This window comes from Pipistrellus kuhlii, unplaced genomic scaffold (genome assembly GCF_014108245.1).
Source record: "Pipistrellus kuhlii isolate mPipKuh1 unplaced genomic scaffold, mPipKuh1.p scaffold_m20_p_4, whole genome shotgun sequence".
Classification (NCBI taxonomy): domain Eukaryota; kingdom Metazoa; phylum Chordata; class Mammalia; order Chiroptera; family Vespertilionidae; genus Pipistrellus; species Pipistrellus kuhlii.
In genome coordinates this window covers 83,165,606-83,193,490 of record NW_023425540.1, presented here as the reverse complement: position 1 = coordinate 83,193,490, position 27,885 = coordinate 83,165,606, and the positions used below count along the sequence as shown (strand labels likewise).

General features: G+C 40.2%; 2 protein-coding genes across 14 annotated transcripts in view; both read right to left on the bottom strand.

Moving 5' to 3' along the window:
• Nucleotides 1-4,831, bottom strand: part of TXNDC11 (thioredoxin domain containing 11) — a 67,866-nt gene extending 63,035 nt beyond the window's left edge. For 2 of the 5 annotated variants that reach the window (XM_045571679.1, XM_036411097.2), the window contains exon 1: nt 4,414-4,828. In XM_045571679.1, coding sequence (XP_045427635.1) covers nt 4,414-4,674 — 261 coding nt within the window. In that variant the 5' untranslated portion in view covers nt 4,675-4,828. Of the gene's footprint in view, nt 1-4,413 lie in introns of all 5 variants that reach the window. The other 3 variants (XM_036411098.2, XM_036411096.2, XM_045571681.1) reach the window with 3 other exon arrangements.
• A 4,482-nt stretch (nt 4,832-9,313) lies between these two features.
• Nucleotides 9,314-27,885, bottom strand: part of ZC3H7A (zinc finger CCCH-type containing 7A) — a 37,387-nt gene continuing 18,815 nt past the window's right edge. For 7 of the 9 annotated variants that reach the window (XM_036411090.2, XM_036411093.2, XM_036411094.2 and 4 more), the window contains 16 exons: nt 27,719-27,752; nt 26,966-27,249; nt 26,196-26,400; nt 24,060-24,124; nt 22,949-23,135; nt 22,033-22,194; nt 21,204-21,400; nt 20,851-20,951; nt 20,234-20,415; nt 19,741-19,817; nt 18,860-18,993; nt 18,351-18,456; nt 14,631-14,739; nt 12,975-13,108; nt 11,216-11,379; nt 9,314-10,227 (listed from right to left, as the gene is read on the bottom strand). In XM_036411090.2, coding sequence (XP_036266983.1) covers nt 10,038-10,227; nt 11,216-11,379; nt 12,975-13,108; nt 14,631-14,739; nt 18,351-18,456; nt 18,860-18,993; nt 19,741-19,817; nt 20,234-20,415; nt 20,851-20,951; nt 21,204-21,400; nt 22,033-22,194; nt 22,949-23,135; nt 24,060-24,124; nt 26,196-26,400; nt 26,966-27,249; nt 27,719-27,752 — 2,331 coding nt within the window. In that variant the 3' untranslated portion in view covers nt 9,314-10,037. Of the gene's footprint in view, nt 10,228-11,215; nt 11,380-12,974; nt 13,109-14,630; nt 14,740-18,350; nt 18,457-18,859; nt 18,994-19,740; nt 19,818-20,233; nt 20,416-20,850; nt 20,952-21,203; nt 21,401-22,032; nt 22,195-22,948; nt 23,136-24,059; nt 24,125-26,195; nt 26,401-26,965; nt 27,250-27,718; nt 27,753-27,885 lie in introns of those variants that run through there. The other 2 variants (XM_036411095.2, XM_045571678.1) reach the window with 2 other exon arrangements.

Sequence of the window (27,885 nt, the reverse complement as noted above, 5' to 3'; positions counted from 1 at the left end):
TCAGTCACAAGGCTCTCAGGCAACAAATAAAGGAGAGAATGTGTGAATATTTGTCAGTTAACCCAAGTTAAAATCTCAGGATATTGTGTTGTAAATATTTTCTTTTTTGTTTTTGTTGCTGCTTGTTATTAAACTTTCATTTTTTATTATACATTTCCTTGCCTTTTTGTTCAATTTTCATTTATATTTCAAGTCCTTTTTGTTTTTAAAGTGTTTATTTATAGATCCGTCAATACATTATACTTGTACTACCTATATACAAAAGGCTAAGCTATTGACCTATTGTCTGACCATGTGGTAACTATGACATGCACTGACCACCAGGGGGCAGACACTCAACCCAGGAGCTGCAGAACTGCTGTGACTTGGCAGCAGCAGTTGTCATTCTCGGGTGATGCACCCTGAAACCAAAGAGGAAGCCAATTTCTCGAGGGCCACACTGGGACGTTGTCGGCCCCAAAACTGGTTTACTGCACTCTTGATTTGCATTCTAAATAATGTACACAACAACTTTGCAGAGTGCCCTCTCACACTAGGGACCCCTCGGGGGATACTGGAGAGCCAATTTCTGCCAATCCCCACAGGCCAGGCCAAGGGACCCCACCTGCTGGAAGGATTTCCCCCCCACACTCCAAAGATGCCCTTCAAGCCGTGGAGGAGGGACTGTGGGGGATTGGCTCCAGGGTGTTGTCCGCCCCACCAGCCACTTTCTGATTAATTTCCTTTCAATGTGCATGAACCCATGCATCAGGTCACTGGTATACATATGAAAGGTTAAAACAGGGAATCATTTGGGGGTCTGAAAAGGGTTAGTTCAATTTACATTGTTTCTAATGGGAAAAAATGATTCAATTTTTGAACAGCCTTTTGAGGTTCCACTGTAATTCAATAAAATTTTCATTGAACAAACTTACTGTGCTGCAGGCACTGGACTAGATACCAAAGTGAGTGGGATATGTTCTCCAGGGGCTTATTTTTCTCAGAGAGGAAGGCAGGCAAACAACCAAACATGTAAACAACAAACAAAACACAAAACAATCACTGCTACGAGAGAAATTTAACTAGTAAAAGCGGTTCTTTTTTTTTTTTTTCTTTTTTTTTAATTTAATGAATCTTTATTGTTCAGATGATTATAATTGTTTCTCCTTTTTATTCTTATAGCTCCCCTCCACCTGGTTCCCATTCCACTCTCTGCTCTTACCTCCCTCCCATTGTTCTCATCCATAGGTGTACGATTTCTGTCCAGTCTCTTCCCGCACCCCCACTCCCCTTTCCCCCTGAGAATTATCAGTCCACTCCCTTTCTATGCCCCTGATTGTATTATATTCACCAGTTTATTCTGTTCCTCAGATTTTTAATTCACTTTATTTTTAGGTTCACTTGTTGATATGTATTTGTTGTTCATAATTTTTATCTTTACTTTTTTCTTCTTCCTCTTGTTAAAGAATACCTTTTAGCATTTCATATAATACTGGTTTGGTGGTGATGAACTCCTTTAGCTTTTTCTTATCTGTGAAACTCTTTTTATCTGACCTTCCATTCTGATGAGCTTTGCTGGGTAGAATAATCTTAGTTGTTTTTGCTATTCATCACTTTGAATATTTCTTGCCATTCCTGTCTGGCCTGCATACTTTTTTTTTTTTTAATTGATTATGGTATCACATAATTGTCCTTATCCCCCCCCCCCCCATTCCCATCCCAACCCCCTCCCTACATATGCCTCCACCCCCCTGTTGTCCATGGCCACTGGCTAGGCCCATATGCATGCACACAAGTCCTTTGGTTGATCTCTTCGCCTATCCCCACCCTCACCTACTTTCCCTCTGAGGTTTGAGAATCTGATCGCTGCTTCTCTTTCTCTGGGTCTGTTTTTGTTCATCAGTTTATGTTGTTCATTATTTCCTGTAGATGTGTGAAGTGGTTATCTTTTTAAGCTGAGATCTGAATGACAAGAAGACAGCATGCAGCATCATAAAAGCCCTGTGGTGCAAGAGTGCCACATTTTCAAGAGTTCCAAAATTCTGCCCTTTGGAGGTATTTTTTTCCTACTATTTTAGTTGCATGTTAAGTGTTAATAATCTGAGAGAAAATGTAGGTCTATGATGGCCAAGGAAAGGATAATTATCAACGTAGTATTACTGCTTTGCATGTTGAGTAAACATACCAGATAACATACGTGGCACTTCAAAAAACAAGCATTAACCAGGGAAGAGAGACATTTGCTTCTGTTCCATGAGACACATTCACAAGTTTCCATTTAACTCTTAAATTTGCTAAACAGTTTTTGAGAAACTATACCTAGATCAAAGATTCCCTGCAGCTTTCAAGTCAAAGTCTCAAGTACTAAAAACTCAAGACTTGATTGCAAACAAGAAGGCCTATTGCAACTCCTGATTATATAAAAAATAAATTATATACACACACAATATTTTTCTCCAAAGCAGGGTAAAAGGAAAGTGAGCAGGAGGAAGTCAGGGAGATTGAATGCATAGAAAGGCACACAGGATAGAGATTAAATGTCCAGAAATACAGAATTATTAGTTGTGTTTCAACCCCAAATCAACCTCTTAATGTTATCTTGTTGAACTCAGCTAAGCAATAGACACTGAAGAGGGTTTTCCCTTATTTCAGGTCTGGAGCTATTAACAAAAATTAAATTTTAAAAATTTCACTCTTCATTAAGCCTCTGTCTTCATTAACACAAAGATCTTAAAAGCAAAATAGAAAAAGAGGGTCAGAAATGTTTAAGTCAGTTGTACAGCGAAGAAATAGTATCATGACACCTTTCAATCAAATAGGACTCTAAAAAACTCAATCTGAGTCTATTAAAAGCCTGTCACATCTGCCAGTGGCAGAGCAAGGAGCTGGACAGACAAGCTGTGGCTCTCTCTCTTCACTGAAGCAGGCAGGGATCTTGTTCTGTCGGCTCTTCTTTCATCCTGAAATCTGAAAGGGCTTTCATATCTAGCAAGTCATTATTTCTATAGACAGATAAGCTAATGTAAGTAAGTTCCCCACCTTTAGAGGGGAGGAAATACCTCTCTTGCTAATTTAAACCCAAATGCCACCTTGCAATTATTCTACTTGTAAAATATTTTGTACATTTTGATGAAAGAAGTTATTGATAAAGAGCAAGGTTAAGAGCCTAGAACCTGACAATAAGGAATTAATAGGTAGATGTGATATGGGGCAAGTTTTTTAACATGACCAAAGCTCAAGTCCTTTATCTATAAATTGGAAGGACAAGAAAGAGCAGATCCAGACTTTACTGAGAACTGAAATTTAAATGACCCACACTAGGCTCTCAGAGTCTGCATTAAATTAACATTAATAAATGCATTCTTGTAAGCTAAGCTGTAGTTATCAAGCAGGCAATTCTGTTCCCCAGAGGACATTTGGCAATGACTGGAGACATTTTCCGTTGTCACATCTGCACAAGTCAGGGATGCTAAACATCCTACAACGAGCGGGACAGCTCTGCACTTAACATATTCAATAACAATGTTTCAAGTTGAAATCTTCCTCTCGGCCAATATGCCACTCAATGGCAACACAGACGTAAATCAAGGTCCCAAGAGATACACTTGTGCGGGAGGCCAAAACTACTCCTGAAATTTAAAGCGAAGTTTGTATCTGTGGTCACTCTCATCTTCCCTGCTCATTACACATAAGCCTGCTCAGGCCTCTCCTAGTTCCAGGAAGACACCAGGCTTGTCCAGCTTCGGGGCCTTCGCACTTCTGGTTCTCACTCTCCTTGGGACACTCTTCCCCCCAGATCGTCCCATGCTGGCCTCTTCCCCTTCTTGTGTAAGCTTCCTATGTGGCTTCCTTAGGAAAGCCTTTCTGCCCCACCCTCCCTGCTTCCATTCTCCGTACAGCACTGACAGAAACCCTTTAAAAATTAAGTTTACATGTTTACTGCCTGTCCCACCCACTGAAGTAGAAGCTTTTATCTTCATCGCTCACCTGGACGAGTGCGCCCCAAGAGTTGCGAATAAATAGTCATTAGATCAATGACTGCATGAATTTTGAAAGGGGTCTGGGGACTCTCCAATGGTTGTGAATTATCACATTCGAAGCATAAAGGACACAACATAAGTGATAGGTGAGGGTTCTACGGCTCAGGCAGAAGTGACAGGTGCATCCCCCGAGAAACCCCAACTGAGCACCTCAGAACCTGGCCCACCTCCGTCGGTACAAAATGGGGTGAAGGGGCGCCGAGCTGCACCCGAAAACCTCGCCAAATGGCTGGATGGCCGGCCAGAGCGACGGGAAAGTGGCCGGCAAAGCCGCAAGGGAAGTCAGTTTCCGACTTCACGCCGCGGAAGCCGCTCCCACCCACAACCTGGCCACGCGCCGCCCGCCCCGCCGAGGAGGCGCGGGGCCGGTGTCCCGGGGTGCGGGCCGCCTCACCTGCAGGTGAACTTGAAGGCGAGGAGCAGCACGCAGCCGAGCACCAAGGCCGCGCCGAGCAGCTCCGGGCGCCGGCGCGCCATGAGGAAGGCCCCGCGCAGTCCGCGACGGAACCGGTCCGCCGAGGACGCTCTGGCCGGCTCCGGGCTGAGGGAGCCGGAGCCCGCTGGGCCGGCGCCGCCACCCTCCTCCTCGGCGTCGTCGCTGCTGCTGCCGCCGCTGCTGCTGCCGCTGCCGCCGCCGCCGCCGCGGCCTCCGCATTCCGACATTACATGCTCTCCGTCGCCAGCTTTATACCGCCGCCGCCGCCGAGGGCCCAAGGGCCCGGCCCGGCCCGTCGTGCCCCAATCCCGCAACTCGTAGTGCCCGCTAACCGTGACCCTCCACGTCAGCCCAGCCGCCGCCGCGGCTCCCGCCCCCGAGCAGGCGGCCCCGCCCTACGCCCTCGGAGTCTGCGCGGACGCGGACACCGCCCCGTAGCCCCGCCCCCGGAAGGCCTCGCCCCCTCGACCTTGGCACCGGCACCGCCTCCCGGCCCCGCCCACACGTTCTGAAGCCCCGCCTTTACCCTGCGGGCCCCGCCCTCCGCCCACAGAGCATGCGCTAGACCAAGCACCGGGCCCCTCCCGCCCCGAGGTCCTCCCGCCCCGAGGTCCTCCCGGTGTCCACAAACGGAAACGTCGTACCCGGAGCGTCTCTGCCTGGCGCACCGCGTTTTAAGAGCCGGGATGGTAACAGAACACGTGCCCACCCGTCTCACTACAGTCCCCGGAGGAAGTAGGTGCCGTCTGTGAGCTCCGCTTCACGTAGGTCGTAGGGAAACACGTGCGGAGGCGAGAAGTGTCCGAGAACACGGGAGAGAGGCGGGGAACCACCTGTTCCTCGGCACCGGTCTGCACGCCTGTAAAATGGGGTAATAGCAGTAACTCGCTCTCAGGGCTGTTTTGAGAATTAAATGAGGCAACTCACGGAAATGCCTGTCAACCTACCGTCATTTTGCTATTTGTTTTCTATATCTCACATCTTTTTTTATCCTTTACTTTTTTTCTTTTATAGTAAGTGGATATTTTCTAGTATACCATTAATTCCTTTAATGATTTTTAAACTTTTTTGTTATAAGGGAAAGTTGCTCTAGGGATTACAGTATACACTTTTTTTAGAATTTCCGGAATGATTACTTCAGATTTATAAATTTAGTGATACAGAAACTGCTCCAATTTAGCTCCATTCCCTCCTCTCTTTTGTTACTATGACTCTTTTTTAATCTGTTATGTTGCAAGCCCAATAAAACAGTGTTTATATTGTTTTATATAATCTTGTTTAAAGAAGAGGATATGAGAACAAATATGTGATACCTTAATCAATAAAGAATTTTTTTTAAAAACAAGTTAAGTGGAAATACATATTTGTAGTTTTTAAATTTATATTAACCTTCTTACTTGCCATTTCTAGTTCTCTTTTCTTTATGTAGATTTGAGTTACATGCTAATGAAGACAAATATGGTAAGAAGTCGCCAGTTCCCCATTCACAGTAGGTTGCTATTACAATCTACCCTACACTTCCATAAGACGTCTGTTCTTTGCACAGGCTTTTTATAAGGTTCAAAGTACTTATGCTGCCTGTAGGTTAATCTCCTGAGACCCACAAAGCTTGTAGGCCAGGAAACTACCCTACACTAATAAAAGTATGGCCCTTTCCTCTCTCTTTTTAGTCATCTGGCTGCTGCTCTGGCACTAGAATATTCTGAAACAATGATAAATGCAGAATACAGCAGGTTGTCAGGGTCAGACTATACTGCTCTTCAAGGCTAGGTTAGCCCTAACTTGTCCACATCAACCAGAAGATGAGCTTTTGTAACCACTTTTTATACCCTGACCCAGTGGTAGAGTTAGCATAGGAGGCAAGAAGAATATTTGGGTTTTATACATATTTTTAAAAACACACTTTGAAGCTGTTAGCAGAGAGCCCTCAACATTCATTTCCACTTAGTTCCAAAGTCCCAGGGACCTGTATCAATTGAGAAACTGAAGAAAACATTTCCCAGTAACAGGTTTCAACATATCCCACATATTAATCCTTTCTTAGAACCAGAGAGAAATAAGGTTCGTTATTTTTTTAAAAATATATTTTATTTGTACAGAGAGGGAGAGAGATAGAGAGTCAGAAACATCGATGAGAGAGAGTCATTGATCAGCTGCCTCTTGCACAACCCCTCCTGGGGACATGCCCGCAACCAAGGCACATGCCCCTGACCGGAATCGAACCCGGGACCTTTCAGACGCTCTATCCATTGAGCCAAACCGGTCCTGGCAGGTTCGTTATTTTTTAAAAGCTCCTAAGCATTGACTTAACCAACGGGGGGGGGGGATATGTAAAAACAAGGTACAGGTTGGCAGATAATAAAGAGGGAAGCCTGTACTCCATAAGCCTGGGTATTCTGGACAATGGTATTCTCTCCAATGTTTCTTGGAGTCTTTTGTATCAAGACCCCAAAATTAGCTTCCCAGAAATTGGCATTTATCCTTTGTAGAAGTCAACTAAAGAGTGTTTGAAACCTGCACTACCCGGGGGAGTGTTCTCCTTTCGTTTCCCAATTGATGCAGGTCCCTGGAACTAAGGGGAGACAACGTGGAGGACTCTGCAAACAGTCGTCAAAGCAGACAGCCCAGGGAAGGTGAGGGTGGTGGGCAGAGGCAAGCACCTCCAGCACCAGCCTGCCTGCCCTGAGTGCCTCCGTCACAGAGGGGGAGGACTGGGCTCAGGAAAGAGTCCCTGAGAGCAAGGACCCACTTGCAACCTCCCATAGCCTTCCTAGGGCAGCTTATTGCAGCCAATAAAACATGTACATGAATATTCATATTCACAAGAGCCCAAAATAGCGAAACAACTCAAATGTCTATCAACAGAGGAATGGATAAAATGTGAATGAGTAAAATGGAGTATTATTCAGTGATTAAAAGGAATGAAATATTCATAACCTGCTACAACATGGATGGACCTTGAAGACAATATGCTCAGTGAAAGCCAGTCACAAAAGGTCACATTATGTGTTGTTTCCCTTAGAACAGGCAGATCCATACAGACAGAAAGCAGGTGGTTGCCTATGGCTTGAGTAGGAGGGCAAGGGGGGGAATTAGGTTGTGGGTTTTTTTTTAAGGAATGAAAATATTCTAAAAACTCTTTGTGGCCCTAACCAGTTTGGTGGATAGAGTGTCAGTCTTTGGATTGAAGGGTCCCAGGTTCTATTCCCGTCAAGAGCATGTACCTTGGTTATAGGCACATCCCCAATAGGGGGTATGCAGGAGGCAGCTGATCGATGTTTCTCTCATTGATGTTTCTAACTCTCTATCCCTCTCCCTTCCTCTCTGTAAAAAATCAGTAAAACATATTTTTAAAAATACCTGAGTGTGATAATTGTATCACAACACTGCTAAACACTCTGCTTCTCGCATCTTACTATTTGGAATATACTGAAAACCATGAGATTATACTTTAAAATGGTAGTTTTTGTTGTGCCGGTCTGCACGCCTGTAAAATGGGTAATAACAGTAACTCGCTCTCATTTTCTTAAATGTTGGGGGAAAAATGCATCCTGTGGAGATAAACATATCCAAGTAGATATGCCAGTGGTTACAGTTTCCCCTGCTGTGAGTATTGGACTTTTGCTCTTTCATACTTTACCCACCCCATTCCCATCACAAGACTCTGTCCTCCTCCAAAATTACCCCTTTGGTATAGGATAGAGTGTAACTTCACCTTGAATAATTCATTAGCTTCGTAATGCTGAGACCAAGGCTGTGGCAGGGGGGGTTCTTGGTGCAAACCAGAGCAAGTCACTGGCTCACTTAGGTAGAAATGGAGTTTACTGAAGGATGGCTGAGAGCACAAAGAATCAACTGCAAGAAGATTGAAAACCAAGTACAGAAAATGCGGACTGAAAAACAAGACTCTCACCTAGATCACTCACAGGATCTCCATCTCTGTTTCAAGCCTATATTCCCAAGGTTAAGACAACCAGCTTTTTAATTTGTAAACTGAGACGAATCACCAGGGAAACTTTTTTAAATTTACTATTCTCCCTGGAAAAAGAGGACAAAAGTAGACTGGGAGAAGTACGAAGAGAGAAATTAATGAAGACTGTCAAACTAGGAAGACCTAGCAGAGTAGTAATATTGCCAGACAGTGTCCCTCCTAACAAATAAGATGCATTCCTAATGCACCTGCCAAATTAAACTGGTCCCACCGCCTTCCCACACACAAGGGAAAAACCAGTCATTCCTACAACCTTCAAGGAGTCACGGGACTTGCTTATCACTGCAGTGCCGATTCTGCTAAACTCTGCTGCTCTCATCTCACTACTTGAAGCTGTGCCCTGCCCTCCACCCTGGCTGGACTCTATAAGCAAACATCTGTTTCCCCCAAACCCCACTCATGTAAGGTCATGGTGAAGCAGTGACTGCCTGAGTGTTTGAAGGGTTGGTACATCACAACCTGGCAGATCCCCCCAAACCCCACTCATTCAAGGTCATGGTGAAGCAGTGACTTTGCCTGAGTGTTTGAAGGATTGGTACATCACATCCTGGCAGATCCGTTTGTCAGAGATTCAAAGTTTGTCAGCCATTCTCCCTAATCCCTCATCCTAACAAGGACTCTGCGCTGGCAATGTCCTCATGAGTATCTGCCACCCACACCTGGATGATGACTTTTCTCCCTAGCTGGCTGAGTTCCAGCTTCTGAAACGGGTTAGTCTCAGAGAGGACAGCTTAGCTCTGTCTTTGTCTCTGTCAGTCCATATCTTCAGGGATCTTTTAACAATCAAACATCTATCGAGGGAATTAGGCTAGACACTTGTCTCACAACAATTCTTTGTGGGGGAAAGCATCACACCAAAAACTAAAAGACATCTACATATAAAATCTTTATTACAGGCAATATTGGTCCATACACTACACAATACCAACAGTACAAGTTTAATCTTTCAAAATCATCATTTTAACAGCAAAAGACCAAGAAATAAAATTTAAGTCAGCTGATTATTTTCAAAATATTCTCAATGCACATTTTTATCCTCAGTTCCCTTATATAGTGAAACATTCAAATAGAGAAAAATACCCCATTTAACGTATACTAGTGTTAAATGGTTATTTGGCTTAAAATCTGAGTTAAGAAAATCCTTTTTAGCAACCTACATACAGATAAGTAGCAAACTTTATTAAAGAAATTCATTCTGTTTAAAATGTGTAAAGAATTTCATCCATCATGTGTTCTGATTCTAGTACAAGTATTTAATCTCTCACCATCATGGTTCTTATCTGAAGGACCATCTCAAGGAATTGTCCTAGACATAACCTTATCCTCTTCCCCAACACACTTCATCCAAAAATCTGTTCAACAGATGGCAACCGGGAAGCAGTCACTTTGCCATTTGATGCCAATGGTGCTGTGAGAGCATGGCCATACCTGTTAAACAGCCCTTTTCCTACCTACTGTGGTTGCTGCTCAGGAGGGAGGATAGACGCCAATACAAGCAGAAAATCTGCAGCTCCTCTGCTACGTTCCTTAGAACACTTTCAATTTTTCTGGTCAATGCTCTGATTAGGTAACACACATAAAAGCCAGCATATTAGTTTAAATCTTTAAACAAAAAACTATATTTTCCAAAGTCATTATCATTTGGGGCAATTAAGTGATCTTTCCTTGCTTTGTTGAGCTTCATCTTTAGGGCATCTCTTCTTTCTTCCCATTCGTGAAGTTCAGCGTTTCCATGTGCAAATTTACAGCTGCTCCCTTCTGTGCAGGTACCATTCATATACCTGTCAGGACCAATCAGCTTTGTAAGTGTCCACGAGTTGTTTATGAAAATCTTAAAATGTACACTTTCCTATCATTATGATTTGCATAAAACTTTTAGTTCAAAATCTTAAGCCTAGAAAAATGGATATTTTACAGCCTTGACATCCACAATAGAGAAAATAAGCTATTTAAATGTATTTAATGAAAAATATCATTTTATTGCTACAATTCAAACATTTTCTTAAGCAAATGTATCTTTAGATAAACTGATTAAACAAATTTTTCCTGATTTTTGCAATCTAGTTAAAAAAGGAAAAACACTGTTTAAATGGGAGTAAGAGGGACTACAATCCTTCCTGATGCACGGTAGAAAAATTAGAAGTGACATTAATAAGAACTGCCTTAGATAATTTTAAGTATAACATGGATCTAAACTTGGAAATTAAATATCAACAGTGTTTTAACAAAATGAGAAGCAATTCAAAATTATCTCATTTGCCATTAAAAAATTTCCGCATAAACACAGGAGTGACACATTCTCCTTTGACCCCAGTAAGTTTCAGATTTACACTTGAAATATTTAAAGGTAGTTTCAAAATTGATGAACATCTACAAGAAAAGCTGTGGCGAAAGGTTAGACAATCATGGCTAGGAACTCAAAAATGGTCTGGGGAACAATGGGAAGAAAATAAGGGGGGCACCTATAATACTCTCAACATAAAAAGAAAAAAAGTGCTTTTGACAGCAACTGTAAAAAAAAAAAAATTGGACAAATTCAAATAAACACATTAATCTTAAGACATTTCAAACTAATAGCAGAGTAGTAACCTTTTCCAGTAACCACAGAAGAGTGAAGAAATGTTCAAAGAGCAACTATAAAGCTTTGGGCCCAAATCTAAGCCTCCAATATTAGAGGATTTATCACCCAGATATTCTGTCTACTGACATAATGACCATCAAAAATATGCGAGAGCAGCAGTTTTCGTGCGGGCAATGTAAGAAACCTACCTATCACAAATACTAAAATACCCTGTTGGAAAGCGGTGCTGCCAGCAGTACTGGTCGTCTTCAGTGTGGAAAACCTTCTCTTTGTGCTTCTCCGAGGAGATGTGGCCTTGCCACTGCTTCTCGCTGTTACAGTTCTTCCCACACATCCAGCAGTGAAAGTCCACCTGTAGAGCACAAAGACAGGCATCCATCAGCAGGTGTGTCTGTGTGTCCCTCACACACGGTCCAGGCACCAGGGAGACTAGAAACCACCCAAACTAATGGGAGCCCATTTGGTGGGAGAGCTAGGCAAGAACATAAAACACAAAGTAAGAAACGGGACCAAGGAAAGTGAAGCGTGCTCTAACACAGGCAGCGGGCTCGGGGGCAATGGCTTCAGCCAGGTGTCCAGGAAGTTTCCAGCAAGGAGATGACAGGAGCTAGTTTGCAAACAAAGATGTCTGTTGGGAGGAAAGGGGGCCAGGTTCAAACAAGGATCCTAGGAAGGAGTAACACCACAAGGAAAAGCGAGAAAGCTCAAGGCTCGCCAGCTGCAGAGGGACGAGCAGCAACTGCGTTCAGTGTACCTGAACAGAAGCCCTTACTATGGGCCAGGATTTGTGCCTGCTGGGAAGACACTCCCCCCGGGGCGCACACCTACAGAGAAGGCACTTGGCTGGGGGTTGGGGGGGATGCAAGCTTTAAGTGTCTGAGTAGCATTTCCCAAATGCCCTGTGTAAGAATCATTGCAAACACTGGATAAGAATAGACTCTGGACACTTCCCCTGAGATTTTGACTCGATATGTCTGGGATACAGATGAGAATCTATCTTATTAAACACCACAAGCAGATCTCATGCCCCAGCAAGCATGGGTGGCCCTGCTCTGGGAACCCAAGGACTTAAGAAAAGGTGGCAAGGGAATGAGAGCTAAGCTTGGCAGAGAGGACAGATTCCCAGGCTGTAACATAAGCAGAGGCGCAGGGCAAGGCCAGGCCACGATGTGACCCGGATCAGACTGAATCAATATGGAGAGGAGCCAAAAAACAAAACAAGCAGCACAAGAACGCATGCACCTACGTCAATTTAAAAAGTACGCCAGGCAGAACTATAGATGTGGAATAAATATGTCAAAGATATGTGCACGTGGCCTGGAAAGATACACACCGGATCCGAGCCCTCTGGGAAGAGGGACAAGTGGGGTTCCAATTTTATCTGTAACATTTTATTTATTTTACAGAAGTAAATACAATAAGCTTTTAATATCAGTTCACTTAAGATGGTGGACTCAAAATAATCACGGTATTATCCTCCTCAGTTTTCTGAAAATTTTAAGACGACCACAGCAGGAAAAGACAGAGGCAGAGGCCAAACTGCAGGCGGGTAAGGATGATGGAATGGGGGGAGAAGAGAGCCCTACATTTCCTGAAAACCTTCTGTGGCTGAGATGAGTGTACAGACTCATTATATTGTACTTTACCTCTCCATCATCACAGCCCCACTCGGAGTTGGTTAATAATCTGCCTAGGCGAGTAAGAAAGGAACCTGGACTTGAAATTCTCTGGCTCCAAAGTCAGAAAAAGGATCAAGGAGAGGATTTTAGCATGAAGAGTCTTAAACTAAGACAGCAGCAGGCCATTGGAGAGAGAGAAAAGATGAAGATACCAGAAAAGGGCAGGGAGTAAGTGATGGAGACAGGTTTTAGAGAAGGTGGGAGAAAAAGAAAGTTTCCCTCTACGGTTTAGAAGCAATGGAGAGGTGAAACAACCACCAGTACTTACGGTAACTTCGGCATAATCTGTTGGCATGTGAATTTGTTTTCCATTTTCCTTGTTGGACTGACTGGCTGCATCATCACTTTTTTCATTTTTTTGACTCTTTAGCCAGAGTTCATAAAACTGCTCCATATCTTGTACTAAAGAAAAATAAATCACTTTCAGCAACAAAGATCTAAGCATACCATTTAAATAAACGCAAGATCATGCACGCTTTTTCTATCAGTCAGTGTACATTTTCAAAAGACAAGTGAGAGGCTGAATGGAGACTGATTATATTAGACAGAGAGGACAGTCCAAGCAGCCAGGGAACTATCATGGGCAAGAATCAAACTCAGCGCTGTTAGGCCACCAACATTAGTTTTCAAGATTAATGACTCCTCCCTGCATTTGCAAGATGCGTTGGTTGGGGTGTTTAAAATTCAGAAACCATCCTAAGGGTACCACTGAAAACAAAACAAAACAAAAAGCCTCTGCACAGCTTCATGTTGCCCACATTAAACACTTGTTATCGTTGCCATAACCACACAAGCGACTTACTCAGCTGGGGAGCCTGGAGCTGACACGCTCCTCACTGCTTACTGAGAAAGAGAACACACTACTATTGGGACCGAGATTCTGACTCTGATGGGGGTTCATCAGTTAAGCCACAGTCCCAAAGGACTGACGTGCTGGGGTACAGTTTACATCACAACCGTGACCAGGTCCTGGGAAGTGGCTGCAAGCTGCTCCCTATGCACAAACCGGTGCATGACTGTCAAGCGCTAAGGCCAGGTTTCTCAGCCTCAGCACTGCTGACATTCTGGGATGGACAGCACTGCTGTTGGGGGCTGTCCTGTGTGCACTGTGAGATGTTTAACATCTCTGGACTCCACCCACATTCCCAAACGTCATGACAATAAAAATGTCTCCAGATATTGCCCATGTTCCCAGAGGGAAGGGGTGTGTGTGGCCAGATTTATCCCCAGTTGCTGTTATGTCCCTATTCCAAGCAAGACAATGTGGAGGAGTTCCATACACACAAGCCACTGAATTCTGACATGATTGAAACATGGTAGATGACAGGCTTAAATCCAATTAGTTCTTGTAATCCAGAGATTGCAGATCTTAAGGGTACCACTCTCGCCAGCTCCCACAGAAGTGGCGGAAAGTCCGTAACTTTCCATTGATTAAGATGAAAGAACAATGATCCTTGGAATAAAACATTTTCTGGTCAAAAGTGAAAAGTTGTCTGAAGCTCCTTTTAAGGACTCCCACAGTGAACTAGAGAAGTTTGACCAAGATACACGTTCTCTCCTTGCCTTTGAATCTGGGCCTGTTCTACCAGTCAGGCCTCCTTCAAGAAACTCCAATACTAATCTGCTTAATTCAGGGGTTACTATTCACAGCAGGAGATGATCTGATTTAAGCAGTTGTGGAAGGACTGAACTAAGGAATACATCCACCACATCGAAGGATGCAAACCTAGATATCTGTATCCTCATCTGACCTAAGCACAGATCAGATGTCAGAGTCTGCTCCACTGGTAAAATGGTACAATTGTCTCAGAAGCAAACTGCTTTCTGTGTTCACGACAAGCTGGCACATTTCCAGAGAGGAAAGAAACTTTCAGGCGAGCTAGATTTCATGGATATCAAGGCCACAATTAAGACATCAACTTACTCCCATTTTCCTTCATATAAGTCCACACTTCTCGTTCCTCAGGACTATGAGCAAAAGAGCAGTTTCCAACATATTGACACTTTTTCCCAGAAGCAATATGATTGCACAGCTGTATTAAAAAAATATGAATATAAAACATAATATACTTAGTAAAACTGCCTAATTTTTACACTTAAGCAAAATAAGCATTATTATCCATGCTAATGCTGAGTAAGACAATTTTAAAAGAAAACTGATTTGATTCTATGCAAAGTGACTGTAAGCCCAAAATACATGAGATGATATTAAGCTTTCCATTTCAAACATTTTCAAAAGAAAGAAAATATGGAACTGGAATGTGGAACATTTTCTTACAAATGTTTACAAAATTCACTTATTCAGAGTATCTGCTTTCAACATCGTGGAACATTTTTATCTCCAAAGGCTGATCTCTGGCCCCTCAGTCTGACAGCTCCTATTCTCCCCTACCTACAATCAGGATGCCTCCTTTCCAGCACTTGGAAAGCAGTTAAGAAACTGTAAAGGTACTAAACAGTGTCAAAAAAAAATAAATAAATCTTGGACATTTAATTTTCTAATAACCAACAGACAATGAACCTTGGCCATCATTCACTAGGTATCCATTTTCTGAAGATGATTATTATACTAACCAAGCCATCCAGTTACATAGTATTCAAATAATATATCTTCTGATTATTTGCATTTATATTTTACAAAGTAAATACAATGATATTGGTGGGGAAATAAAGTGAGCAGCAGAATGCAGACTTCCTAGGAACCTTGACTGTGAAGAACTAAGAAAACCTCCATCAGCCCTGGCCAGAAGCTCACTTGGTTATAGTTGTTATCCCAATACACCAAGGTTGCGGGTTCAATCCCCAGTCAGAGCACATATAAGAATCAACCAATGAATGCATAAATAAATAAAACAAACCAATATGCCTTCCTTTTTCCTCCCTTTCTCTCTTCCCTTCCTCTCTATCTAAATCAAACAGTAAATAAGAATTTAAAAAGAAAAAATATCCCTGGCCAGTTTGGCTCAGTAGATAGAGCATCAGCCTGCAGACTAAAGGGTCCTGGGTTCAATTCTGGTAAAGGGTACATGCCCAGATTGCGGGCTCAATCCCCAGTGGGGGGGTAGGGGAGGAAGGGGTGCAGGAGGCAGCGATCAATGATTCTCATCACTGATGTATCTCTCTCCCTTCCTCTCTGAAATCAATAAAAATATATTAAAAAAGAAAACCTCCAGCCCTCGCTAGTGTGGCTAAGTGGATAGAGCATCGACCTGTGGACTGAAAGGTCCCAGGTTCAATTTTGGTCAAGGGAATATACCTTGGTTGCAGGCACATCCCCAGTAGGGGGCGTGCAGGAGGCAACTGATCAATGTTTCTCTCTCATTGATGTTTCTAATTCTATCCCTCTCCCTTCCTCTCTGTAAAAAAAATCAATAAAATATATTAAAAAAAAGAAAAAAGAAAAAAGAAAACCTCCATCACCAAGAGCTCATTCTTAAATATATTTTATTGATTTTTCACAGAGAGGAAGAGAGAGGACAGAGAGTCAGAAACATCAATGAGAGAGAATCATCGATCAGCTGCCTCTTGCACACCCCCTACTGGGGATGTGCCCGCAACCAAGGTACATGCCCTCAACAGGAATCGAACCCGGGACCTTTCAGTCCGCAGGCTGACGCTCTATCCACTGAGCCAAACCAGTCCCGGCCAAGAGCTCATTCTTAAATATCAAGAATAAACCTCTGCACTGGCCGAGAGGCTCAATTGTTTGGAGTGTCGTCCAATACACCAAAAGACGGTGTGTTTGATTCCAGGTCCAGGCAGTTTCAATCCTATTGGGACTCGTACAGGAGGCAACTGACAATGTTTCTCTCTCACATCGATGTTTTCCTCTCCCTTCCTCTCTCTCAAAAAAACAATAAAAACATATCCTCAGGTGAGGATTTTTTTTAAAAAGCAAACTATTAAAAAAATACTCTTGTTGTTATAGAACATAAATCCTAGCACAATTGTTAGCTTATCTTAGTTTATTTATTTGTATTTCAACAGAAGTTGGCCATATATATTGGCTTATATAAATATTAGATGTTTAGCATCAGTTTTTGCTAAAAATTTAAAGCAGTGCCCTGAACACTCATTTTCTCCCCTTAGACCAAGATCAGTGACCCCTCCTCTTAGGATCTTCGGTATTAAGTCAGTAGTCAATAAAACATTCTGTGACTGACTTGATTGTATTCTTTCCCCAATCAAACCTCAGTAAGCACTTAGGCATTACTAGGGAAGCATTTACCATAGTCTTTAAAGCTCAAATAAGCAGCAGGGAGAAGAGAAACAAAGGAGAAGGCTGGACATTTTGCTGGGTTTTACATAATACCATCTCATGTAATCTTCCCTATAATACAATTATTCCCATTTACAGACGAGTTGACTGAGGCTAACGTAACCAGAGCCCTTGTAGCAGATTCTGAAGCTCATTCTTTCCACCTTAGGACACTGCCTACATACATATACACAAGAGTACTGTTTCCTCTTTTAGAAAAAGGATCCCTAAGCAATACCTAGTATGGAAGAAAAAGAAAAGGAAATAAGCTACTGTAACATCATACAGCAGTACACCACCTCCGACACCACCTCCGAGATTTCAGAATACAGCAGTACACCACCTCTGAGATTTCAGTCCTAGGCAGCTGCTTAATGAACTAGAATTGTTCTCAGGTAACTCAGTTTTAGCAAAGTATTTAAGGAATTTACTCATAATCTCCACCATCTTTTAAAGCCCAAGATAGCAATGGTTCCAATCAGCCTTCTTCCCCTCCTACATACCTCACAGGTTAAATCACCCAAATCTGAGTCTGAAGCCAAAGTTGATGAAACACAAACACACCACTTCCTTCCAAGACTGACTTTGTAACCAGTATAAGTTTTACAAACTGCAAGGTACTCTGGGTGATGGGAAATTAATGTCTCTTCCTCAACTCTTTCTGATTAGTCAGAAAAGGGGGCTTCCTTTACTCAGGGCACTGTCCACTAACTCACTGCTGACATCCCTCCACTCTCTCCACACCACACCCCATGAAGAGGACAGTCCAGAGCCAGCTCACGGAAGGTCTTCCGTGTAAGGCAACAGAGGATACAGAGGTGAAACATGCCACCTTGTGAATGAAGCACTATCCTGCCTTTAAGTTGGTCTGGCATTTTCATTCTAAGAGTTTTTGATTGAACATTTTTCCTTTGGGTTATTGGTAGAAGGCCCTATCGAGTAGGGTATCTTTTAGTTAGTATACATTGCTTCAGTGAAGGAAACTGGCATGATTTAAAAATAGCTCATCCACAGCATTCATCATAACACAGAAAGCCTTGGGTTTGAGAGCAAAGCTGAGGAATCAAATTTAAATGAAATTCTCTTCCATTCCCTCCCAAAAGTAATTCATCTGAAAAATAAGTGAAATCATGCCCAGAAGTCTCTCTTCCTTGATTCTCTATTTACTTTTTCCAAGTAACTCCTAAAATTCCAATCCATCTGAAAACTGTCCCAGAATCATACAATTAAATACTAAAGGGAAGGAAAAAAGAGAGGACCATTTAAATTTCATTATTTTACGATGAGCATTATTTAAAGGGAGCCAATTTTTATCTAAATTGCTACTACTTTCTAATAATTTGAAATGCCTAATTTAAAAAAGTGGCTTAAAAATTACGTATGTACATCAAACTGTAAAGGCATTTGTTTCTTTGTGGGGAGAGGACGGATGTTCATCCACTTCTTACGTTCAACAGACATCACTCTCATCGCACGCCGATCTTTGGTCCACCTAAGAAAAATGGAGTTCAGAAAAAACAGACACACTGGCAAAGGCATAATATAAAGGGACAGGTACGCAGTTTGTACCTAAAGGACCAGAGATTTCTTTTTTCTCAACCCTTCTAAAAGAAATGCCTTATAATGCTGTCATTTCCTGTTGTTTTTTGTAAATAAACATTCCCTACAAATCCTAAAGAATGAACTGATAAAATATAAGAAAAACACTATTGAGTTTTGTTGAATTCTTAGCTACTAAAGCCTAAAAAAATCTCTTTCCTTGTGCTTTTTAATTAATCCTAAATTATCTACTTTCCTCTCCCCTCTTCAAAGTCTTAATCTTTTCTCACACAATTTTACACCTATGAAACAGATCATTATGAAATAGGTATTGTTTCCACACACACGCTACTTACGAATGCCTTGCTTTTGCACTACAATATTTTCTGTTTTTATCTGGTTCAGTGACTTGACCATTTCTCAGACACTGAGCACACACAAATTTTATCTTCATATTAAGAAATCCAGGCATTATTTGATTGCCAGATACCTTAAACAATTAAAAGACCAGTTTTAATTTTAACAGAAAAACAGTTTTCTGAGAATAGTGAATCACCATGTTTTTCTTTTTTTGTTTGTTTGTTTGTTTGTTTTCACAATAGCATACAGGATATCTCTTTTTGTCTGGTTTGATGATTTGACCACTATATATGATGTGATAATAACTAAATCTCCAATCTTCCACCCAAATGTAAGAGAATATGACAAAAAGCGGATTAAAGATGTCAAATCTCGATTTATAAAAATCGGCTTTGGAATTGATGACTGGAAGTTTTTTGGGAGGAGAGGGAATAGATGTGCCAGATGGGAAATAAAACTATAAATACACCTCCCTTACATAATATTAAATATAACTTTTGTAACTTAATATTCCTTAGTTTCAATATGATTACATATCTATACATTACATATTTATACCAATTAATATGAATTATGAAGTCTTAAAATTATTCTTTTGGATAATAGTAGAATCCCCAAAGCCCAAGATCTCAATTGTTCTGTCAATTAGGCTGAATAAGAAAACTGTGTCTTATATACTTGGCAGATATTATGGGATGCCTAATTTTTTATGATGACCAAACTTTTTAAAATTCAGAATTTTTTTTCACATTAAGAAATCCTCAACAGACATTAAGAAAGTAATGGACTGCAAGTATGAACTGCCTCTGCTAACAACTAATATCCATTAGGCCATTCCAAAAAGATCCCAAATGCAAAAGTACACAAGATAAAATACCTGTGCTCCAGGCATATTTGCTTCCAAATTTTGCCAATATCTTTTAGATTCTTGAACAATAGCATCATGTGAGATACCTGGGAAATATACAAGCATTCCTTTAGGATCTCTATGTAATAACAGCCCACCAATCAGGTCCCAGTCAGGCTCCATTCCCTAATTATCCCCAGCCAGTGTAATCTATCATCAAGGAGGAATGAACATCACATGACTCTTTTCAAAATGGAACATTTACAAATAGAGCTCTTGGTGCTTTCCCAGGAATCTTGCTCACAAAACCATGCCACATGCATGCATTTGTGCCAGTAATTAACTACATAAGAACATACTAAAAACAGAGACTCTGAAAATGAAAAGTAACTTCACAGTTTAAAAGCTCAGAGCAAAATCATCAGATTGTCATATCAGGATGAAAGACAAGAGGCTCTGAGACTGTTTCATCAAGTCTAGACGGCTCTTGAGACATGTCTCAATCACACACACAGACACCTACCTGTTTCACTCTGCAATATCCAGACTTTCAATTCTACAAGACTGTGAGCATAAAAGCACTCATCTTCCCTTAAACAGCCATACCGAACCTCATGTCGACATAAATCCAGCTGACACTGACCATGAAAAGAACGTATTTTAGAATATTTTACTGTTGTCTCTCGCAAAATGTGGACAAGGCACCTAAGATGAAAAGGGAGGGACATTTTAATATAATCTGCCATAAATTTATTTAGATATATATATATATATATATATATATATATGTAATTTCAAGTTTAGACTAGCAATACATTTTAAATCTTTATAAAAAATAAATTACTATATACAATTGTTGGATTGGGGGGGGGGATAATTATTGGTTAAATCATAGAACATCTAAATCCATGTCACGTGAAGCTAAAAATCAATAATACTTTTCTGTACTAAATAATTAATTTAATAATTCATTTAAAAACTTACAGCAAAATTTACTAACAGACATTTAAAAATAGTCATTATCATTCAAAACAACAAAAGAAGAGGGAGGACTGCCTGAGCAGGTAATAGTCTGGTTTCATTTGGAGCTAAGAAAGGAATCTATTTTGTCACAATAAAAATCAGAAACTAGCAACATACTTATTGTCTTGAAACTCATGCTTTGTAACCGGGTGAGAACAAGAAGTAGAATTATCTTTATTTCTTTTACTGATCATTCTAGGCTTATGATCAAAACATTTCTGGAACAGACAGAGAAGACAAATTATCACAAAAACATAATACAAATTATAACTTTTTACCCTGAATATTTCTTAGATTCAATGTTATTACATTTATACATTATATACTTATACCAACTAATATTCGCTATAATCTTTTGGCCATTGCCAAGTGAACGCTTTAGCAGCCCCTGTACTAAGTACTTTATACTTCTGAGTCACAAGTCAGAAACTATCACCAATTTTACAGCAAATAAGGTTTGGAGACAGCACCTCACAAAGGAATATAAATTCTCCTAGATGCTCCTGCAGAAGTTTGAATACAGTCAGGTGGACCTTTCCGTTGCCACCAAAGAAAGCCTCTCTACTGAATGCCCCTTTCCGCTCCAGCGTCCACACATCTATCTCTTCTTGGCAATAAGCAAACGTGCAGTGGCCGGAATATCGACATTCCTCCTCGGCAGCAACATCTAGAGAGACAGAGAATTCAGACATTTATAATGTGGACCACTGGTTTTTCAAAACCAATGAATATTGAACACATTTAGGGCATCGTCTGAACTGTTTATAACATTCATGGGGAGTTTCAAACGATGACACCCATGTTACTATCCAGAAATGGTATTATCTCTTACTAAAACAAAAACCCAGCATCATAAATACAAGTTTTTTTCCAGACAGGGAAAAAAAGCCTTGATATGCTCATGTACCCTACCTAAGTTTAAAAAATCGTTTGGAAACCTTCAGAGTTTGTTTAGATGAAGTGGCTTAACAAAATAAAAATACTAAATCCTTTCTAAAACAGTTTAAAGAACAATATATTTTCTTTCAAAGCCTTAGTTCACTGTTCTGATTCTTAAAGTTTGAGACAGTTTCTGTTTAAAACCTGTTCAAAAGTCCTGTTTCCATAAACAGCTACAAAATATACACCACAAAATAAGTTTAAAACCAAGGAAAAAATAATATAAAAAAGACTAATGTCTCAATCCAATCCAAGGAACTTACCCTTAACTCTAAACATTTTTAGTAACAGAAATCCTGGGACTATTACAATAAATGCAGCATATCATTTGTAACACTAAGTAATTATAATACTACACACCTTTACATATATAATAAGGTCCTTCATAATTTGTTTTTGTTGGTCTGGGGCGTATTTTTTTCCATGTTTTATCTTCAACATTCTTTATCCTACCAATTAAAATATCTTTCTTACATTTATGGTCTGTATCAGCAAGGTAAGTGAAATCCATTAACTTAGGGCCTGAAAAAAGATGTAAAAAGTATTGCTCATACGCACAAAAAGTATCATTTCATTTTACAGGCAGATGTGAACTGATTCACTGAATACTAAATTCCTACAAAAATCCCATTTTCATAATACCAAAATGAAAACAAGCCACTGAAGTAATTTTTACTTTTAAGGTGTTCAGTAAACAACACATAGTTCTATTCAATACCAGTCCTCCCAACATATATCCTTATTTAGGACAGGAATTCTGACGGCTCATAAAAAACAATATTAAACATAAATCTAAGGGGAAAAAATGAATCGGGAAATACAGTGTGTTTCAACTGAGGATAAATTGTGTTTAAATCACTTAATTTAAGGGTGAAGATAAGAAATAAACCAATATAAAGTACTTTGATTTCCATAAACATTATACCATATACTGGTCTTATAAAAAAAATTTTTGTTCTCACTCCATTTAAAAATGACCAAGTTCTTAAGCATATATTTAATACATACGTAAATAATTTCATAAAAATCTCAATAAGCTTTAAAATCAGGTAAATATTCTACTGTATAAGATTATATAAAGAAAATTATACCAAATCAGAGAAGGAACTTTAAATTAGACTCCAAAGGCCCTAAATCAATAACTGTTGCTTCTTTAGAAAAGAATTCAAACAGGGACTGAAAAGTCAAACACCTGGTGTTTGCTACATGTATTTACAAATTCCTAAGAACTCAGGTTTCTAGTTCAATACTGTCTGCTGCTTCGGTTGACCCTGACCTGATTTTATAAAACAGATCTGACAAGCTTGTCTCAGTTCATGGGTTGCTTCTAGGGGATGTCTTGGGATCACTGATGAAGGTGGTTTTATAATTGTACTTCCAAAAAAGTTTCCAAAGTCATTTCTAGGGTGACTTGAAATCCCCAGGAAACTCTCAGAAGCAAACAAACTTCCTGGTCCATTCATCTGCAAGAATGAAAAAACAAAAAACAAAAAACAGCCAACAAATATTGATTGCACTCTCATTAAAGCAGGAAACAAATTCTTCTTTAGTCTATGAAAAATAAAGAGATTCTTCACAGACTGAAGTCTGTATTGTTCTGTCCCTTAAAGGGTTTTATTTTAAAAGGTTTCTTTGAAATAAATAAATAAATAAATAAATAAATAAATAAATAAATAAATAGGTTTCTTTGTGTATTTCCTCTATGTGGGTCTCTACACCCCTCCCCCACTTTTCCTGACCCTTCCTGAGTTGTTAAATGTAATAGGTAATTGTTCTGCTTCACAGCAAGCACATCTTACATGCCCTGATCTTATACAGTTGACCTTGAACAACATGGGGATGAAGAGTCTAGGCCCACACAGTCACAAATCCGTATGCAACTTCTGACTCCACAAAGACTTCCATTGTCACAGCATCCTCAGGGGCTTGGTTGGGTCCAGGAACCCTGAGGATACCAAAATCTGAGGATGTTCTAGCTCCTTATATAAAATGGCCAGATCAATGCACACAATCAGCCTCCCACATCCACTGACTCCCAACCTCAGTTCAAAAACAGTACAGGTATTTATTGAAGAAAAAAAAAAAAACCTCACAGTTCCAACCCGTGTGGTTCAAGGATCAACTGTATTTCCTTGTTTTGTTCACTCTGTGCTAAAGCCTCTTAACACTGTCTGCAATAGTGGTTAATCTGCTATGACAGATCCCGTCTTAAACACAGAGCACTTATTACTGGATGTTCTAAAAGAGTCTTATCCTAACACTATTTCCCACAGCACACACAAAATTTTAGGGAGACTGTCTCGTCCATTCAAATAGCTCCGTTATTTAAGTAAAAGACCTATTTTCAATTTAACTGATGTATTTACAAAAGAGGAAGTGGCACTTACAAGTAAAAGGGAAGAATTACTGTTGTTAAGCGATGTTCCCTCTCTAGAAGTTGAGGTGGGCAGATCTAAAATAATAAAAAAACTTCAACAGACCTTTTCATTCTAATCAAGTAATAAGAACATCAGGACTTAGTAACTGACTATGGCTTCCCACGTTATTTTCCATCCCAGTTCCTAGAAGCCTTCTTGCTCAAGATTGATACTCAAAGAGGGATATGGAGTTTTCTCTTTCCTCCAGAAACCAAGGATGTAAAAAAAAGCCCGTAGATAAAAACGATTTAAATACAAAGCTATTTTCAGAGATAGAAACTAAGGCAGGGCCTACCGAGTGAGACTGTTAAAAACAAAAAAAATCAACAAAAGTAAGAGTCCTGGCTTACTGGAGCTCAGTTGGTTGAAAAGTTGCAGATTTGATCACAGGTCAGTCTGAAGCATAGTAGAGGCAACCAATTGATGTTTCTCTCTCTCTCTCTCTCTCTCTCTCTCTCTCTCTCTCTCTCTCTCTCCCACCACCCCCCATTCCTCTCTCTAAAATCAATTTAAAAAAAAAGCCGAGACCGGTTTGGCTCAATGGATAGAGCGTCGGCTTGGGGACTGTAGGGTCCCGGGTTCGATTCCGGTCAAGGGCATGTATTACCTTGGTTGCGGGCATATCCCCGGAAGGGGGTGTGCAGGAGGCAGCTGATCGATGACTCCCTCTCATCGACGTTTCTAACTCTCTATCTCTCTCCCTTCCTCTCTGTACAAAATCAATAAAATATATATTTTTAAAATCAATTAAAAAAAAGAAAAGGAGCCCAGCCAGCATGGCTCAGTGGTTGAGCATCAACCTATGAACCAGGAGGTCACAATTAATTTCCCGTCAGGGTACATGCCCAAGTTGTAGGCTCAATCCCCTGTGTGGGATATGCAGGAGGCAGTCAATTAATGATTATTATTATTAACTAGAGGCCCAGTGCACAAAAATTCATGCACTCCTCAGCCAGGCCTGTGCCCTCTCGCAGTACAGGAGTCTTCTGGGGATGTCCGACTGTGGCTTAGGCCCACTCCCTTGAAGGCTTGGAGCCAGGACTGGGACTGTGCCGCTGCCTCTCCCACCGCCTCTGTGGAAAGGGGGGTGCCAGGACCACCATGGCTGGCCTGGCAGCACAGGCTTGCTGGCCCTGCCCCCGCCCACTGTTTGTTCCAGCAGGTAGATCTGGAAGATCGTTCCATAGTCTGGTCTAATTAGCATATTAGTTCATTATTATATAGGATGTTTCTATCTCTCTCTCCCTCTCCCTTCCCCTCTGAAATCAATAAAAATATATAATAAAGACTAAGAAAATAATTCATATTCAATAGGAAAAGAGCCTCTACTTTTGAAAATATGAAGCAAGAATTCACTATAACATAAAGAAAAAGAGTGAGGTTCAATTATTTTCTTTTTCTTAACCTACCACTCAATTAATTTCTCCCTGCCATTTGTCTTCCACAAATTTTAGTTTCTTCCATTGTCAATCTTTAAATCAATTATTTTGATTTTTCCCTTTAACCACACATCAATGCCTCAGAGATATGATTTATATTACTATTGCTGAAAATATTTATTAACCCTGGGATTACAGAAACAGAATTCAGTCCAAAACTCAGTAATCCCTGTAAAACTAAGGCATAGTTTACTGAGCTGAGTGGGTGCAGCCTGAAATAGGTCTAATTGTTATTATTCTGAACATTCATCTTAAATTAGTTTTAAACATGTATTTGCCCAGCTCAGAATTTAAAAGGATAACTTGCCTTTAAGACCTTTTGGGATAGACCTCTCTTGGAGAAAATGTTGAAAGTCATTTCACCACTCCAAAACAATAGACACCCAGCTTAATAAAGAATCTTATTAAAAACCCAGTGCCACATACATTCCTGTTCTCCTTTGCTTCTTGATCTCCAGAAAGGCACATTGAAGTCAAGGTGAATTTAAAATTGAAGGTTTTGTTTTTATATTTTCAGCTACAATGAAAATAATTTAAGTACAACTACCAAGGGTTAAATAATTGCCAAACACATACAAAAATAAAAATAAGTAAACAATTGCCGATTATCAACTGTCATTTTTAGAAAATGAACCACAATTGCTTACACAAATGACTGGATTCTTACCTCGTTTGGATTCACTCATTGAAAATGAACTTAAAGAAGAACAGAAATCTTCTAAGGATGAGGTCAAAGGTGGGTACAACTCTGAGAAGGAGGATGGAGGGGCATACCTCGCACCAATGGGCAAGGCGCTCAACAGAGACGCTGAAAAGGGTAAGCTAGGGGTGACACTGGCTGTCGGAAGGGGTCCTCTGACTAAAGCTGATGGCTGGAAAAAAAAAAAAAAAAAAGATCTGATGACAATCCACAGATCTCAGCTCCAAGTTAGCTGAGCTGCTTTTAACATTAGCATATATAAAAACAAATCAAGACACTGGGTGATATATTACATACAGTTGAAATCAAAATCAAAACTCAGTAGAGGAATCTATTCTACAGAGATTATTGTGCACTGAAGAATGAGAAGTCGTCATCCATAAAACTTATTTTGCTTTAAATATCAAATGCCTATTCTTTGTCCAAATGTTAAATTTACCCTTTTCATAGATATGGTTCCAATAGGAGTTGAAGAAAATTGGCTAATTACTAGAGAGTATGTATCTTTTTTATTTCAAAAATGACCAAATTAGCCAGTTATATCACCAAAGAAAGAAAAAAGTAATTTTCAGGATAACAAATCCAAAGTTCAGCTGGTAGGCAATTCTGAAAATATCTAATAAGTTATTTTGCCATTTTTTTTTCTTTTATTTTTTTTTTTTAAGTTTCTTATATTGCCTTTTCTTTTTTTAACAAGCCTGCCTTAATTTTTTGAAAGAAGTCACACTGAACGTTACCATAACAGTGTCATTAGTTTCAGGGGCGGAATCAAGGAGGTCATCTATTTCCTCTCCAAGGACCATATCTCCATCATCTACATAAGCTTCCGGCATTGTGAAGGGGATCTTTCCTCCATTTGCCAAAACTGTTGATGGCAGAGAGCTCTCTTCCACTTGCAGAGGCAAAACAGAAGTTAAGGGCATAACTGAAACTGAGGCCAGCTCACTTCCAACATGGTGAGGAAAACCAGATGCAGGTACAGAAACAACAGGAAGTGCTTCTTGCCTTGGCGTTAATAAATCTGTAACATAGATAGGAATGTACTCACTCATTTTCAGTGTATGTACATAATACCAATGTTAATAAACAGTAAGAGAAAAGAAAGAGCAATGATAAAAACAAATAAATACGTAGATACAATAGTAAAAGCAATTCAAATAAAAGAGCAAATGTAATTCTAAAAATAATTTGTTTCACCCAGGCATAGATATATTCATTTGAGAAAATATTTCCTTCTTTCTCAAAATGCCTGGGCCTCTTATAGGCAGAACTGTTAAAATAGTGGTAAGGCCTTAGTGGGTATTCAATGACTGCTTACTGATATCAGCATTATCAATCACGTGCAGGCTCAGACAGGAGCATAAAAGTGGTTTTCAAAATTATGCTTGCTTTCATACTAATAACCACATAGTAATCTCATTTGACAACTATAACACATATCATGTCTAACACTGGCACTTTTCAGATTAAGATGGCATGGAAACACATACCTGGCTCGATATCTTCAACAGAACAGTTCAAAGCCTAGAAATTAAACCAAATAATGAATCACAGTATTTTTCAGGATTCTAAACTATAAAGCAATCTGTAAACTTCACTGTAAGACATTCCCAATTAAGATCCAAAAAATAAATGGAACATGTAAATCTTTGCAGTG